We start from the raw sequence: 18,994 nt of genomic DNA, 5'->3' as shown, positions 1-18,994 counted from the left end.
AATTAGGCGATTGACAACCACATAGAGATTATTATTATACGAGCATGTGTGTCATATTGATTTTATAAGCAATAGTAATACTGAAGACTTACACGGGTTTCGTACAATTAGTATGAACACATGCTCGTATACTAATGTCTTTATTACCACATTATTTCTGTCCAACCAAACTACAAATTTTACCTATGACGTCATTTCGAGTGTGACGTCATTTCAACCTTACGTCACAATAAATTTCGAATGACGCCAACAGTCGGATGACTGAAACAATACACTGGTGCGCGAAAAGTGATATTTGCTCTAGTGCACATTTTATGTACGCGGTAATTTCTAACATAATGGGTAATAAATGTGAGTACTTTGATCCTTGTTTGGATATATAACAGAAGGATGTATATGTCATCGTAAATGTCCATGAAAATGTGGCTGATGTTGATCTTGTTAACTGTGGTAATGAGTTATAGAGTCATATGTTACAGTAAGGTGGCAAGTTGTGTTTCAAGTCCCCTCTGTGCTACATCCACAATGAGCTTGAAAAGTATTTGTGAACATGTCCCATAGTTGCCTTATTTTAATGCTTTTTTACTTTTAATCGTGTCTGAATTCGTGGACAACAATATGTACATGCTGAAACGTTTGTTTTGGCGTGAGGTCCACATGTTGAAATAAGTAAACTACGGTTATAACGAACACGCTTATAACGAACTGACGAACATATTTTTTAGTCCCGGCCATTTGTTGTATATATGCTGTATATATGCTTATAATGAACTACGGTTATAACGAACTAAAATAAGTGGTCCCTTTGTGTTCGTTATAACCGTAGTTTACTGTAGTACATGATTTCAGATAGGCGACTTCTTGTTCGGCTGATGTGATGGTTCTCCGTGAGAATTGACGATCGGATACCAGAAGGACAAAATTATTATTCTGAAGTTAGAAATATAACAAACGACGTGTGAAGTTCAGACATTTTATGAAATAAATTTACAATCAATGTATGTACAACACATAACATAAATATCACTAAACAAGGCCGGAGCTACCTCACGACGACAACAACGGGAACTGCCACCTCACCGTGGCAGAAGGGGCATGACATCGGGGACATGGGGCCTAAACAGGACCACCAACTGCTTCTCCGAGCCTCACTCAAGAAGATCATTACAGAGTTCTTCCAAGGCTGTTTATATTCCGTACTTGTCTTTTCCGTCTGTTAGAAGCAGTTTGATTGGCCTGTGCCCATCCGGCAAACATACCACCAGCGACGCCGGATGTCATCGTGGATTGTCTACCCTTGCCCCTTGCCACGCACAGGGGTGGCATGCACTATGATACCAGGGTGGCGTCACAACGTCCATTTTGTTTCTGACTCTCGCATTTTCTCGTATGTGGTACTTGAGAAGGAGAGTTTGTGGCAAGACTAGAATATATGTTTCGGGGTCCACCTGACAGGAAACCTAACTGGAGACGTCTAAATGTTCGACTTCTCCCCTGTGGTCTGACTGACTGTCTGTGGCTCCTGTGAGGGAGACACAACTATGAGAGCTGTCGTCGGCGCCATTGCTGACAACATCATCCTCACTGTCCTCCAAATCCACCTTAGATGAGTCGCTACTTTCACTGTCTCTTCTGCGCATGTCTACACTGTCATCATCAACACAGATCGAGGCTTCTGCCTCTTTATCGTCTTCGTCTGTCTCTGTTGTAGGTCTTGCGGGAGTTTCACTTCCTCGCTTAACTGCTTCCTCTTCGCGTTTCTGCTTCCTCCATTTTGCTCTCCTGTTCTTGAACCAAACCTAGAAAAAACAAATCGTAAGGAATTAGTCACAAAGTACACCACCATCGATGCTTTTTAATCGACTTTAGCAGATTTATAAGGTTACGGGCTGTTACAAAACAAAAAAGAACGAATTTAATTATGAAATTCGTTTTCGATCAGTGAGATACCATCAACAAAACAAATAAAACAAAGTTAAGAACCCATTTACTATCCCTGGCGCCACAAGTAAGTCCAAAGGGAGATGGTATCAGTGGACTAATTCTCCTCGCGGAATGTCTTCCCAGCCCACAAAAACGACCGCATCACTCTATAGAGCCTTGCCCGAGGCTACGCTAGCAACTTCAATAGGGAGAAATTATTATTTCATTTCGACGATCACCTTAGTGACTGGGCCAGTGGTTTCGACGAGAGTAAAGGACTTAAAAGCTGGAAAGAAAGCTATGCGATGGCTTCGCATCCATGTAGCTATCATTTGTTGTGCATGACGGTCTCTGCTAATTGCTCGCTATAGTTATTAGAAAACGCGGATCTTTCGCCAACGTCTGTCAAACGAGACAAGCGTCGTCTAGATCCCTTTGATGTTTCGCGCAATATGTATAAGTAATTCCTTAATTCTGTTGTTGTTATATCGATCATGTGCGTGCATGAACAATTTATGAATGTTATTTGCGCCTCTGTTGGCCTCGGGGACTTGGAACTCTTCAACGACGGGAGATACATAAAGCAACTACACATGCGCGCAAAGTTGCCGGAGGGCTCATGACAAATGGCTGTCTTGTGAAGCACGGAGGGAAGTTAGCAAAATAATTTAGTGCTACAAAACCAACAAGCCTCAAGTGATGAAACTGATCTCCAGCAAAATAAAGACGAAAAGAGGAGGTGTCAGCATCTTGGGGCTGTATTAGCATTGTCGGTCTTCACGGAGACTTGTCCGTCACAATACCTAATGGCGACTGATGAATCTGGGCGACACTCCGCCGGTCCCCACTGCCGAGATCCCCCTAACGCTGATCCCCCTTCTGTACCCCCTTCTCCTTGCCCAGTCACCTGTCCCCCCTGTCACCTCCGGCCCCCGGATTTCTCTACAGCCATCACCTAATACCCTCAAATAATCACGGTAGCGCGGCTAATATAATCTAATCGCTCAGAAATAAAAACATTACTTGGTTTAGATTATAATAGCTATCAAATAGACTTAACAGTTGGCTGTGTACAGCCTGGTATAGCTGGCCTAGGGGAATCAAGGGGCAACGGGTGCTGCCTACAACTGTGGCAACAGTAACAACCGAAATAACCACAACTGAGCCATGTAAACCGTCTACAACGGCATCTTTAATGACTTTTGTAAGGAGTTTAAAAGAGAATCTGTCATAAAATTGATTACCAGGGGCCACTTGCACAAAGTGCTCTTAGCGATTTGAATATCGTAAGTCTAAAGTATGCGAGTTGCGATCGTCGTAACGCTACGGTCGTTCCACACAGCGTTCAAAGCGCTACGACTAGCGTAAGCCTATGTTGAAGTATGGGAGTTACGATCACATTAGCGCTAACATCGCTTTGTGAAACCGGGCCTAGTACGAGAACAGGATCTGTAGTACATTTCATTTTCAATGTTTCAACAACCAGATCTTTCATAAGCAATATTTTAGTAACAGAATATGCACTAATTAACCAATATTTCAACAGCGGGATTTGTATTATATTTGATCACCAATATTCCAAGTACGAATTTTCAACAACGGGGTCTAGAGTAACCGTAGTAACGAATACTTCAACAGCGTACTTGTAATATATTTCACCATTGTTTCAACAACGGGATTTTCTGTAGCATTTTCTGTAGCAGCTCACAACCAAATGTTTGATGACGTGAACAATAAACGCTGTGTCGACGAGTGCAGCTACTCACATCATCTACATCTACATCTACATGACAAAGATCGGGGCAACAGCACAACATGTTGTGGTCGCACATCACTGGCGGTAAGGGACACATGTACTTGTAGTCGTGCACCAGCACCATTACCATATCTAGTGGAACCCTCGAACGCCATGTTTCTAATATTAATGTCAACAATGTACAATTTCGTTTGAATTGTGTTTAACACTGCATACGTTTCAATATCAGTTTGATCGCTACGGTAAGCGAACGCACTATAAAATAATCGTTTGTTATTGCAAAAAACTAGAAAAGCATAATCTAGTGCTGCTCATTTTTAGAAAGGATTTCATGCATTAAGCCGATATTAAAATATAACCGATTGAATGGTTGTAAGTTATTAGTTTCTTCAGAATATTTAATAAAACTATTTCATTTATCAATCAACTGGGAATCCCGAGACACGTAAAATGTATTGGCCATGCAAGGTTTGCCAACTGTGTAAATTTTATAAAGAATGCGGTTTGAAAGCACTCGACGAATCCGAGATTGTAACAATTTAATATGTAATGTTATCGGTTCACTGTTGTCTGAGTGAGGCACCATGTGGAGGTTGTACTTGCGTTGTGTTCTGGCGGGTTACAGTTCCGGGTAATAATCAAAGTAAATCGTCCTTTATTGCCAACTGTCAACACATTACGCGTATACAAAACTCATAATTTGCAGTGTGGTTAACGCGGTTACCTCAGTACGGTAAATGTGGCGGTTGATCTGTTGACGCGGTTACCACAATACGGATAGACGTGTTGGTGGGTATGTTGACGCGGTTACCACAATACGGATAGACGTGTTGGTGGGTATGTTGACGCGGTTACCACAATACGGATAGACGTGTTGGTGGGTATGTTGACGCGTTTTTCACAATACGGATAGACGTGTTGGTTGATCTGTTGACGCGGTTACCACAATACGGATAGACGTGTTGGTGGGTATGTTGACGCGTTTTTCACAATACGGATAGACGTGTTGGTGGGTATGTTGACGCGGTTACCACAATACGGATAGACGTGTTGGTGGGTATGTTGACGCGGTTACCACAATACTGATAGGTGTGTTTTTAGGTCTGTTAGCGCGGTTACCACAATACCGATAGTCGTGTTGTTGGATCTGTTGACGCGGTTACCACAATACCGATAGATGTGTTTTTAGGATTGTTAACGCGGTTACCACAATACCGATAGTCCTGTTGTTGGATCTGTTGACGCGGTTACCACAATACGGATAGACGTGTTGGTGGGTATGTTGACGCGGTTACCACAGTATGGATAGACGTGTTGGTGGGTATGTTGACGCGGTTACCACAATACGGATAGACGTGTTGGTGGATCTGTTGACGCGGTTACCACAATACGGATAGACGTGTTGGTGGGTATGTTGACGCGGTTACCACAGTAAGGATAGACGTGTTGGTGGGTATGTTGACGCGGTTACCACAATACCGATAGACGTGTTGGTGGGTATGTTGACGCGGTTACCACAATACCGATAGGCGTGTTGGTGGGTTTGTTAACGCAGTGGAGACGTTATCTGGCCTGACCACCATCGTACTTGGATAATATCTCGTCAACTACTGAACTGGAAGTATATCTACAGTCTGCGACTTTTTTCTCGGACTAGTAAGCTCAACTAAGAAAACCCTATGTATTTTTCATCCCATTCACTTGGACCAGGTTCGACATGTAATGGTGTGGTCAACCACTAAACTAGGACCGTAGCAGTTACTTAATGTATCTCGGATTTCTCCCAGATCTCCCTACCCGAAAGCAACCACCTCCCTCGGCTTGTCCCCATGGGGTACCGACTGAGTAGTGCGCCTACGTGTGAGTGAAGATGCTTACCTCCACTCTCTCTTCCTTCAGATCAACTTTAATGGCGAGCTCCTCCCTGAGCAGAACATCCGGGTAATGTGTTTTCTGGAAGGTCGCCTCAAGCTGTTCCAATTGTTCTTCGGTAAAGATCGTTCTGTGACGTCGTTTCCTTTTCTGTCCGGCTGCACGTGCCAAATCAGCCGGATTCATAAAACCAGGAAAAGGGGGGTAGGCGGCTGAAAAATTAATATCAAATATACAATCTCCGTCAGATGGATGTGGTAATGTACTTATGACATGTACAGTAAAGGCGGTGATCATTGTCAAAACATATTGACTAAATATCTACTTAAAAATCACCAAACCAGTGTCAATTGTTTTGTAATATAACAAATTGTTTTACTTACGACGCTTTTTCATTTTTTATGAAATAATTATATTTAAAAGGCTTCAATTTCAAAAACATGATTTTTTTGTTATATTCAAGTATATTAAAATCATATCACTAGTCTGTATGCAAAGTACGAAAAACAAAACATATTTCACGCCTAGACTTTGATTCAGTAGTAAACAGTTAATCTTGAAAGCTTTGCCTAAATAAGTACACTAGCAAAAATGATATAATTAAATCTCGACATGTTTAATTTATTTATGTGCACTTGTTTGCTAAACAGCAGCAGCTGTTGCTCTATTATATGTATTTTTATCATTTCATCCAATTAAGTTATCAGCGGTTTTAACGAGTTAGATGAAGAAGAGTACATGAAACATTTCAATGATATATTTTCGTTAATATCAATGAGTTCAATCAAGTGGATTATTGGGGTTCATCACAGAAACCTCTGTTGCTCGTGCGTATTTGTCAATTACAGCTGGTGTCTGTTTGTGTTTGAATAACACACGCTGTTAAATATATGAAAATATTTTGACATTTCGTAGATAATTAACAAGGGCTTTTACATATGAATTTAATTGTTATTCCCCTATCCATTATTTCCAACTGTGCCTTGATGCCTCTTGTGTGTCTACAATTATTATGTATATTGGCAAACTATCTCACAAACAGTTTACTACGCTCATTAACGCTACAGCAATTACCATGTCCTCAACACAGATTATTTAGAATATTTATTTTAACTTGATAAATAATTTCATTAAATTTTCCTACAGACTGCACATACTTCATACTACATAAATACTTAAATTGTTGACAACTAACGTTTAGATATATTTATAAAAAATGAACATACCTGCGTTCGTTTATAGAGTGAATTTGTGTGGAAAATACTGTATTTACTAATTTACACCGTGAAATTAATTTCGATTTATCATACCGATATTATTATGATAGAATAACATGTTCTGTTTTCAGATAGTACAGATGGAAATCATAAATCTGGCATCAGCCCCTGCGTTCAGGTGCATTACCTGTCATCATTTGTTGTAATTAGTTGAGCATTAGGCACTGTTTACCTGTGGGAAATTTACAAACACTTCAAACAGAGTGGCGACTATTAACTATGATGTCATCTAAAATCTATTTCCTTTTCATGAATATAAATTTACTGGTGTTTGTTTAGGCAGGCAATATGGCGGGCCTTATGTACGGTTATGTTGTTTGTTGTTGTTAATTGTCGATTTTAATTATGATATCGTTCAAAACGTAGATATCTTGTAGAAAAGAATATAACAGGAAAATTTTATCTTATCGTCAATATCAGTTAAGAGAGTAGTGTGTTTGTAGCAATTTGAACGGACCAATGCGATGGTTTTACGTACGGATCTATTTACTTAATAGACAATAACAGAGGACGTTTATTGCAAGGTGTTCTTTGTATATCTGGGATAATCCGGAATTAATACGGAGTGATAATTGAAGAAATAGCTCCGCTAAGTGAATGTTTTTGTTCCGAGAACATTAGCCTTTGGTGTAGGTGTAGGTGTATTAGCGTTTGATTGGGCCTGATAGACAAGCTGAGGTGAAGTGTTAACGCAAATAGCCGACAAAACCATGCGTACATAGCTAGCCCATTGGAAGATATGGCGGTGCAATTTATGTGTTGTTTAATAGAGATGAAACTCGAGAATAGTACAAAGAAGAGGTAAATGAACCCCCGAGCAATTCCCCCCTCCCCCTCAAGACACACACTTTCCTAACCCTCACTTATTTCACACAGTGAAAACAGCAGCTTTTCAGCCTCCATTTAACGGAACCCCCGCATCAATGTTTAATTCAGTGTTTAAAAAAGAAATTGTATACATAACAAAACACATGTCGTGACTACTGCCTTGTATGAATGTATGAATCATGTCGAACCTGTTACAAAAATGTCGATTGTGTAATTTAACACCACTTCTAAAGACAAATGGTGAAAATCGTACATGGGTTATTTTAAATAGGACATTATGTTTTATAAACGGAAAATATCATTCAAATATTCGCATAGATAGTTGATGCTATTATTCACGTGGGAATTAATAATTTGTATGGCTATTTTGTTATAATTGAGCGCGACAGCTAACGTTATGACTATCAGATTGCGGTAACACTAGACAACATTTGTACATTTGCCGTAATTGAAACTGACGTAGGTGTAATAGTCAAACAATGTTCCTTTTGGTGCGGTCGTGTTATTCAGTTCTATGACATTGTTTGCTTCTGTGACATATCTCGCATGAGGTAGACATATCTTATAAAGATTTTTCCTGACAGCGTTCGGTTGGCATATTAAATAATTGTAAACCAGTGACCAATACAAATCAAAAGTCGAAGTAAATAGGAAACTCATATTGTGCTTATTTTTTATCATTATTTGTAATCCCTATGTACTGTACATTTATTCTGCACTATCATTATTCACATACCACAATGTAATGAAGGAGAAGGCCTCGTAAGTCTGTCACTTGTGCCTAATCCATTTGATTTTCCGCAATAAAATCAAATGCTAAATGCAAATTTCACCTGATTATCCGTATTTGTGAAAAAAATAATTAAAAATTATAAATGTATTCATATATTTACCTCTTCCAACCCGGTGAAGTAAAATGGTATTTATGGAATGTATACAAATTTTGAAAATGCTGCAGTTAAATATGATTATTTAGCTATATATACTGTGTAGTTATTTTGAATAATATTCCGGTTGTTTAATGAGCAATTAATTTACTCATGATTCAACTTCAAACCATTTAACTCTTTAAAAAGCCGCTTCATTTAGTATCAGTATTACCTGTGTGTTGTATCGACGTCAATTTACTGAGACAATCGCCGACAAAGGTCTACTAATCCACCCTAATCAAACCACAGTAAAGCAATTAACACAAGCCGCCGGAATGGATTAAACACATAGAGTGATAATCCGGCATGAGAGGGATGTGATTGTTTCAAGGGTGTAGGCCGCCTTTACCATAAAGTGAGAGACCGCATTTTCTTAATTTAAACATTGTAAAAATATAGCCCATCACGGATTTCCCCTTACATCGATGAAAGTAGGATTGTTATTTATACCGAAAAGGAAAATATCATCATATAGTTATATATATTTTATGTAGTAATCTAGGTACAATGTTGAATAACATGACTTCGGTGTTTGTTGAATTACAGAAGAAATTCTGTACGAAGTGAGAGTATTCATCCGACCTCCAATATTTAGACACAGTTGTCGGATATATTTATATATATCATCTGACACTGATATTTAGATTTAAAAAAACAATTCATGTTTTCACTTTATCTATTTATATATTATCATGTGCGAATTAAAACATGTTCACTTTTGATTATCTCAACCTTCACGGTTTCATATCACTGCAAGGATTTAACCCTCTCAAAACCTTTTTGTTTTATCATTCAAAGATATAGAGCGGTATAAAATCCTGATATCTACCTAATGGTAAAAACTATTTGATTTATCTCAATTTACAAACCGATTTTTCTATTAAAAGCAGTTCTTGAAAATCAAATGTCTTCAAAATATAATTCAAAACGGAATTAACAAAACCTACGTATCTGAAAAATACGTAAAACTAATTCCGTTTTCGGTTTAATAACAATTTCACCTTTTTTTGGGTTAATTTTCGAGCACTTGAAAGGTTAATAGTACAAAATGTTAATTGTGTAGCTAATACGAAAACGCAATTTGTAATGTAGGTCTGCAGCATGGCCGCCCAGCTATTTCCATGTTGCGAGAATCCCTACACGTACATGGGGGGAAGCTGGCAAGTGGTAGACACATAATGCCCAATTCAAATTCTATTATTTTACTTAATGAAGTGGGCCCTGTAACTCACTTAGAAGATGTCAGTGCAATTACAGGCAAAGTAGAATCTCTGCAACTTAGAATCAGATCCCCGATGGCGACTCAAGGCTCATGGCCGCGTGGACATATGTAGCGCTAGCTAGCAGATTTCTCTCTAATTATCACCGCTGCCCGCGAACACTTAATGTTCTAGGGCATTACTTTAGATTTGGGGAAAAAATGTCAGTTTGAGTGGATAAAAAGTATTGGGTTAACTCTTTAATTACTGAGCCAATACAACGCGCAGTGTACAAGCTTGAGTGTATTTATATATGAAGGCAAGCAAAATTTTGAAATAAAAAAATGAATCAACAGAATTGTTTGATAGGCATTACTTAGAAGATGACGGATGACAAGGTAGACGAAATATTATGGATAACAACTTCTTTTATACTGCAAAAAGCGACGTTTCGGTATATATCCTTATACCTCAGTCCTGCTTGACAAGGGTATAGGGACTATACCGATACGACGCTTTAAGTATTATACAAGTTGTTATCAATAAAATTATGCCTACCACGAATAAACTGAATTATTCTGATTCAGTTTTCGCATCATGAGTTAAGTAAATGGTTGCTAATTGACACTGGAGACAATGTTATACTACTCACCGAAGAAGTCATGGTGGGTTGGTGGCATCCCGGGGTAGGCAAAGTAGGGCGTTGGTCGGTGGGCGAGGATGGGACGGGGGGCAAGAATACTGTCGATGGTGAAGATTGAAGGATGGCTTGCCCCCGCTGCTGATGCTGCTAGCATGGAGTTGTGACAAGACTTGAGTTGCTCTGCGGTGTAGTAGTAAGGAAGGTGTGGCATCATGGCCGCCATGGATGTCGGGACCAGGTCGGCAAGAGTACGCGGAAGGGTGGCTCGTGAATCCACCGACATGATGTCACTGTCGCTGTAGTTGTCAGTGTTGATGCCGACAGTGGCGTGAATACAAGAGTGATTCCAATGCTAGTCCAAATGCACAAATCAAAATGTCCAACTGGGTATTGTCCAAATATACGTCCACAGGTTCTATATATCCCGGTATATCAGTCGTGCTGGTTGAATCTCAGCTCAGATCACAACAGTCACATGTACCCTGTATCGAGTGAAGCAGTGTTCTGTCACACACCTCCCGTCCCCTCACTTTATACCCGAGGTGAGAACCCAAACAGTTTATCCCTAAGTACGACCTGAGTGGTGAAGAGATCATTTTATTGCAGTTTAATGAAATTACCTTAAGCCCTGCCCACTCTGTCATAAGGTTATTGTACGGCGCTATTCATCCCGCACCAGCCTGTCAAACTGTTTCAGAGGCTATTGTTGCTCATCTGATTGACAGGTACACCCAACCAATCACAGAGCTCGCAATAGTCATGGTTCACTGGCGACACTATGCATATTCATGAGCTGTCGCCATCATCCGGCTGTTGTAGCTGTTGAGGCAAGCGTTGCTGTCTATCGCTCGCATGTTTGTACATACTGTCACAGGATTTGTTAAATTCTTCTATATGTGAGTGTAATGTCTCGCCTATCATAACCACATTACATGTATATCATATCACTAATGCAGCACCACACAAAATGCTTTCAAATGACATGTTACGCTAGCATAATAAGTCCAACATTTGATATATTTTGCCTTTATAACAATCCTTACGTGCCCATCTTTTACATTTAATCATTTGTCTTTCGATGTATATGCTGACCAATTATATCATTGTATTTGGAAATAATGATAAATGTTCCAGAATATGTTGCCAGGGAAAAAATATCACATTGTTTGTGTCGATTTGACAGAATATTGTAAAACGTATTTTGTTATATTTATGTGACGATGCTGGGGATGTAACTGATGACGTGGAAGGAGCTAGCATCCGCGCGTGGTAACCCGGAGAAAACACGGTCACAATGAAATGACGGTAAATAAAATACCATCATGATGTGAAACTATCTTCCGATGGCAAACTCTACAGGCCTTATAATCCACGTTGTATGTTTTGAAAGACAGTCGACGGTGTTTTCGTATGATATATTACCACAATAATTCGCACAGTGATATCTTAGTACGCGTTATTTTATATATACGGTCATATATCGATGTTAAAATCTATGATCATTTGAGAAGCGCTCGCTATTCTATGACGAATTGTACCGCCACTGTTCGCACATACACGAAATAATAATAATAATAATAATAATAATAATAATAATAATAATAATAATAATAATAATAATAAAAAGCGCTGTGTAATATACAAGCTTTACCAGTTTCTTGCATTAATGCATTACCGATGCGGGTATACTTCATAATATTTGACATTTGAATTATTACGAAAAGTGAAAAACCCTGCTCTCTCCTCCTTCATAACAATGACATTGTATACAGGGTACTGTCCACCCCTAATACCCGGGAGCTGAGTGTCATCACGATGTAATACTGGACCAAGCTTCATCCCGCCTGTAGAACTAATACTACAACACTTCGACTGTTTTCCATAACCAATTCTATATGATAAAATAAATCGATTGAGATAATTCATCGTTTTAATTAAAATACATTATATATTCCAACCTTCCAATTTAATGACTTACCATCAATCCTATTGGTTTTAACGCTTAGTTTTTATGTTTATTTTGAATCAGGGTACAGTCACTTTTTTCCGCATCATGAAGAGTTCTACTTACTTGAACTTTGAATTATGGATGATACTCCTCATTATTTATCATACAGCTATTGTCCGTACGCATCCACAATGACGCGAAAAAATCACCCATCAGAGAAACGTTTCATTGAGGTAAACACTATGCATAAAATACAAAGATATTTCCCTTTGTAAAATACTATCATCAAACAAAGTCATATGCTTGGAAGCATATAAAACTAAAGTCACAGTGTGTGGATACAGCCAGTGATGGATCACACGATCTAATGTGTGGCTCAGTACTATCATTTGACTTGAAAATGCAAACACAAAAATAATATCCTAAAGAAATAGTAATATTATGTGGAATAAAAAAAATGGTATATAATTAAAGCCGTAAAAAGTGGCTTATTTCAATCATGATGATTTAGTTATAGTGAAAAAGGGACAAAATGAAATCGGTATTTTTTTATAGCATGGAGTTACAGGTGTGAAAGCTTAGCTGAGGTGTGCATGCATATGTGTAGAGGCGGTGGCCTCAGCATGTGTTGGAAGTGAGATTGCCAAGAAAACACTGACTTGGTGTACTGAGGGATTACTTTATTAAACCTGACACAAGGTGTTAATGCTATCTTGTTGCGACATGGACATACATCCGTTTTAATAACATTTGTTCCCGTGTGCTATAATCTTGGTTTATCCAATCTCTCTTGACCTTAAGTCGTGTAATGCGGTGAAGATAGGTGTTAATGAACTACGAGATTTGCCTGATGAGTATATAAGTATTTCTTTATCTATATTGAACAGCTTTGTGTTTGGCCTTTGTTGTAAGGTGGAATCCAGCGTGTTTGATGTCCGCCATTGACTGTACAATTACAAATTGTACAATTATAAATCGTACAAATACAATTCATTTCAATTGTTGAATTTATACCTTTATGCATTTTTTAACATACTGAATACTATAGCATAGGTGTTTTATCAACGTTTTTTACAAAACACTGTATTCTGTACATCTGACAATCTCCCAATCACTGAGGATGTATAAAGGTGACTATAAAAAAACTAGTGTGATGTAAGTTGGTGAATGTGTTATGTTAAAATATTCAGTTAAGCATAGTCAGCATCTCTTGATTGGATCGTGTAACTGATGCAATGCAGAGCGCGAAATGTAGACTGTCAGTTTGGTGTTAAGACTGAACTTTTCACACAATCAAACATGTTGTTTTTACAGAAAAAATAAAGTAAAGCATCTTATTCTAAATCAGGTAAACCCCTCCTCTATACCAGCACGAAGAGTGTGATAAGTATGTAAAAAGTTCGTTTTGATTAAGGGAATAATTGTCAGTTGATGTGATCAGCTTTCGCACATAAACGGTCAATTCAGACTCAATTTACTGTCATTAGTTAAACCTGCTACTATTGTTACCGGAAAACTGGGGATAGCAGCGCATTCGATTACTCCCCTTTGTTTTGGTGAACAGGAGAAAAGGCGAGATTTAGCGAGAGCTGTTACGTAATTAATCAGATTGGTCAATGCAGCCACGGCCTGGACAAAGAGAGAAGGAGAGCGTTAACCAAACAACGCTCGCTCTCTTTATTAAAATCAATTACCTTGAAAAGGTTTGTTTTTACAAGTATTTATTTCAAAGCAGGCTTCCAGTAAAGCTTGACATTGTCCGCTGTTTAACACAACCATAGTTCTAGCATAGTCAAGCACACGTCATAATCCACCCTCACTGACATATAATCCTACATGGCCACTTCCAACCAGATAACCTTCCTTGAGAATATCCTTTTCAGGTTCCCATTATTCTCGTTTGTAGGTGTAAATTAAAACCTAAATTATCAAATATAAAACGCCAATGCCAGAGAAAAGCCAGTCAGGGGTACTACCGAAAATGATTCCATCGGATAAAAGGCAAAAAAAACCCAGTAAAAGTAATTTGAATAGTTCACTAAAATTCGTAATGACACCAGGACCCAGTTGCACAAAGTGATCTTAGCGTTAAGATGATCGTAACTACCATACTTTAACATAGGCTTACGATAGTCTGAGCGCTAAGATCGCTTTGTGCAAGTGGGTCCAGGTGTCTCAAAAAAACATGTTCTCTACTTATTAAGGAGCGTTTTCGGAGGATATTAACCAAAATAAAATATACTTTATTTGCTGCATCGATGACTTGCGTCTTACACTGGATGACCGTAAACAAAGTCCTGTTTAACACCCAGCATAATATTATTTTGCATAAACTTCTTATATAATAATGTGTACAAGTTTGTCAAAAGATAATATTTGTCGAAATGTCGGCTTTTGAAAAACAATTCGGTGGGATGGGGTGGGGTTTGGGAATCAGCTTTGTTCATCATAATTGATCCCTGTGTTAAACACTTTTCGAAAGTTGATATAGAACTGGCTTCAACACATTCCGATGAATCGACCCATGCTGACAACATTCCACACACGCCTCCAGGCAATACCGCATAAACCCATCTGCAAATAATATTCATGTAGCAGATATCAATTCCAAGTCGATAGTATTCAAATTGAATTTAGACTAAAAACCTGAATTCTTATCACCATTCCTAACTGCAGGCGTTTGCTCGTCAGTTTAGCATCCCGCGAAATCATTAAGGCACTAACACGGCGCTCAGTAAGCATTTCAGGCCTCAAACAATGCCCCGACGGCAGATGTGCGACTTTATCATGGAATGTGGGATAATATCAGTTGTATTACCCTCACTTTACGGGCTATAAGACATACCTATATCGAGTGTACCAACCGTCTTGCAATGCCCGGGGGTAACACAAGTAACATCCAGGCTCAGCTGATAAAGCCACCCCTGCCTTCTGGGTGTGCCAGAGTTAACAGTGTCTCTGACGGAGTCCGTCATACCGTACACGGGATTTGCCATGTATATATCCCCGTTATGTGAATATATTGCCGATGTAGAGCTGATTGCTGGCGTTCGCAAGTACTTCATACATAATTGCTGATTGCACAAATATGATATCAGAGCTAACTAGGTGGTTGGGTAACCCGCGTCTATATACTTGCTGCTGTAGCGTGTTAAGTCCTGTACAGATTGTATGGTTGTATTTATGTTGAGAATAATGCACGTTTAAATAAAAGCTGGGAGTGTATTTTGGAACGAATGTTCAGTTACGCGTGCGGTATCTGACTTAAAATACAGCATCTTTACAAAAACAAATGCGTAATCATATTTTGAATACAGCTAAAAGTTAAAATAAATCAATACAAATAAATACTACACAAATATACTGCACGGAAATTTCATGCAATACGTTCGTAATGCATAGAATCTTAAATTTCGTGCTTCCATTGCCATGCTGCATTTGACCTAGACCGCATGTACATACTGCACTTGCATGATGCATTGCAGAATGTAGGTCAGTAAACTGTCAAATCGTTACAACTAATCTACTAAATGTAACACCCAGACAATGGGTTGATGAGACACGGTAAAACCATTAATACAAAATAAGGTATTAAATATAATATGTTCTGCTTCGTAAATCAAATGAAAAAATAGTCCTACAGTATTATTTAAGATACAACTATGACGTCAGTTTTTGTCGTTCTGCAGCCAATCCCGTATGTTTCCACTATGTCAGTGTATGTCAACTGTTGTACATATCCACCCTGTGTCTTCACTATGTCAGTGTATGTTAACTGTTGTACACATCCACCCTGTGTCTTCACTATGTCAGTGTATGTTAACTGTTGTACACATCCACCCTGTGTCTTCACTATGTCAGTGTATGTTAACTGTTGTACACATCCACCCTGTGTCTTCACTATGTCAATGTATGTCAACTGTTGTACACATCCACCCTGTGTCTTCACTATGTCAGTGTATGTTAACTGTTGTACACATCCACCCTGTGTCTTCACTATGTCAGTGTATGTCAACTGTTGTACACATCCACCCTGTGTCTTCACTATGTCAGTGTAAGATTGTACACATCCACCCTGTGTCTTCACTATGTTAGTGTATGTCAACTGTTGTACACATCCACCCTGTGTCTTCACTTCGTCAGTGTAACATTGTACACATCCATCCCGTGTCTCCACTATATCAGTGTAACATTGTACACATCCATCCCGTGTCTCCACTATATCAGTGTAACATTGTACACATCCACCCTGTGTCTCCACTATATCAGTGTAACATTGTACACATCCACCCCGTGTCTCCACTATATCAGTGTAACATTGTACACATAAACCCTGTGTCTCCACTTTATCAGTGTAACATTGTACACATCCACCCCGTGTCTCCACTATATCAGTGTAACATTGTACACATCCACCCCGTGTCTCCACTAAGTCAGTGTAACATTGTACACATCCATCCCGTGTCTCCACTATGTCAGTGTAACATTGTACACATCCACCCCGTGTCTCCACTATGTCAGTGTAACATTGTACACATCCACCCTGTGTCTCCACTATGTCAGTGTAACATTGTACACATCCACCCTGTGTCTCCACTATGTCAGTGTAACATTGTACACACCCAACCCGTGTCTCCACTATATCAGTGTAACATTGTACACATCCACCCCGTGTCTCCACTATATCAGTGTAACATTGTACACATCCATCCCGTGTCTCCACTATGTCAGTGTAACATTGTACACATCCACCCCGTGTCTCCACTATATCAGTGTAACATTGTACACATCCATCCCGTGTCTCCACTATATCAGTGTAACATTGTACACATCCACCCTGTGTCTCCACTATGTCAGTGTAACATTGTATACATCCACCCTGTGTCTCCACTATATCAGTGTAACATTGTACACATCCACCCCGTGTCTCCACTATGTCAGTGTAACATTGTACACATCGACCCCGTGTATGTAACTGTTGTACGCGGAAGTATTCTGATGCACATCTATCAGTAACATTTTGCTTTTTTCCTCATGCAGCCATTTTTCTTTTGATAACGGAAATGTAATTGTTTGATTTCTTTCGAAGGAAATATTATTAAAACAATGTGATTTGAGAGAGGCAATACCGATTCCCGTAATTAAATTTCGTCGACCGCAATCCCTCATCCTTTGTGTTTAAACAATGACTTGCTCTGTGCAAACCGTATTTATATTTCATCTCAATATTCAGAGTAAAAGGATAATCTAATGAATGCTATTATATTATCTATTTATCATACTGAGTATGTATTTTATCTTTCACTGTTATAATTCAACACGAATATAACCCCTGTGTCGGAGATGATGATAACCGTTATTGAATATTGTTATAATATACTTTCATATTGTAATGTGACATTGTATGTTGCCTGTAAATGCAAATTGTGACACATCGATCAACATATTCTTCTTCCTTCTTCTGCCTTTCTCCTTCTTCTTTCTTCTACCTCTTCTTCCTTCTTTCTCATTCTTCTTCATTCTTTCTTCTTTCTTCTTCATCCTTCATCTACTGGGGGCGGTCGGATAGCCTAGTGGTTAAAGCGTTCGCTCGTCACGCCGAAGACCCGGGTTCGATTCCCGACATGGGTACAATGTGTGAAGCCCATTTCTGGTGTCCCCCGCCGTGATATTGCTGGAATATTGCTAAAAGCGGCGTAAAATCAAGACTCACGCACTCACTTCTTCTACTGCTTCCTATTCCTTCTTCTTCTTTCTTCCTTCTTCATCCTTCTTCTACTGCTTCTTCTTCTTCTACATCGTCTTATTTCTTCCTTTTCCTTGTTCCTTTTCTTTCTTCTTCGCATTTCGTTTACCATTGCCATTCCGTTTATATTATTGTGGAGAGAAAGGTGTATCGGAGACACGCCTGTTTACAGATTCAATCCTGTTGTAAATTAACCTATTTTCTTTGTTTGGTTCCAGTGTACCGAGGGTCCATATTAACACACAAGACCGTCCGACAAGCATCGTTAACAACGAATATAATACAGTTGACATGCCACAGACACGTCTTTCATGACGTTTTCACAACGACAAGAGCCAGAATTAAATTAAGATATACTTTTGATCGTTTAGAATATATTGGATTGTACTTTTGTAGACTGGACATGACACCGGAGCTCCAGGCTGTATACTATTATAGGTGAATACGTTTGTGTGTGGCTGTGCAACTTTAAGAGATAAATGATACTATCTGTTTTCAGCTAAGATAGAAGTATCAATTATGTATTGTCCTGTGCATGACAAGGGATTAGGATAGAATAGTGCACATTACATGAAACAAATGAAGTATGCGTTTAAGATTTGACTACGATAAGGCGCTCCCGCCACTTTGCCCCAAACACTGGCGAACTCAATAGGCTTAGATATGTCTGTTAGCCCGGGGGGCGTGTTAGGATGTGTGAGTGAGGGAGTGAGGCCCTTCATGCTGTATAACCCCTCACAGACCGAGACAAGGTGCCAGTTGCACACCCTTGTTTCCAGTTAAGGGGATGGATCTCGCACACAAATACACAAAGCCACACTTTTATTCTTGTATTTCTCCAGATTAGTCATAATACTCTGTTTTAGTGACAGT

At 39.1% G+C, this 18,994-nt stretch overlaps 1 protein-coding gene across 1 annotated transcript; it reads right to left on the bottom strand.

The window, feature by feature from the left end:
- Positions 1-965: 965 nt before the first annotated feature.
- LOC124123336 (homeobox protein goosecoid-like) lies at positions 966-11,013 on the bottom strand. The gene is made up of 3 exons (XM_046486594.2): positions 10,437-11,013; positions 5,558-5,763; positions 966-1,799 (listed from the first exon to the last, which is right to left on the bottom strand). Exons 1-3 carry the CDS (start codon positions 10,708-10,710, stop codon positions 1,461-1,463), a joined length of 819 nt encoding a protein of 272 aa, XP_046342550.1. The 5' UTR covers positions 10,711-11,013; the 3' UTR covers positions 966-1,460.
- Positions 11,014-18,994: the final 7,981 nt, after the last annotated feature.

Source organism: Haliotis rufescens, unplaced genomic scaffold (genome assembly GCF_023055435.1).
Source record: "Haliotis rufescens isolate VD_foot unplaced genomic scaffold, xgHalRufe1.0.p SCAF_3, whole genome shotgun sequence".
In the NCBI taxonomy this organism is placed as follows: Eukaryota; Metazoa; Mollusca; class Gastropoda; order Lepetellida; family Haliotidae; genus Haliotis; species Haliotis rufescens.
Note: the sequence above shows the minus strand (reverse complement) of the source record. Positions and strands in the feature narration are given on the sequence as shown.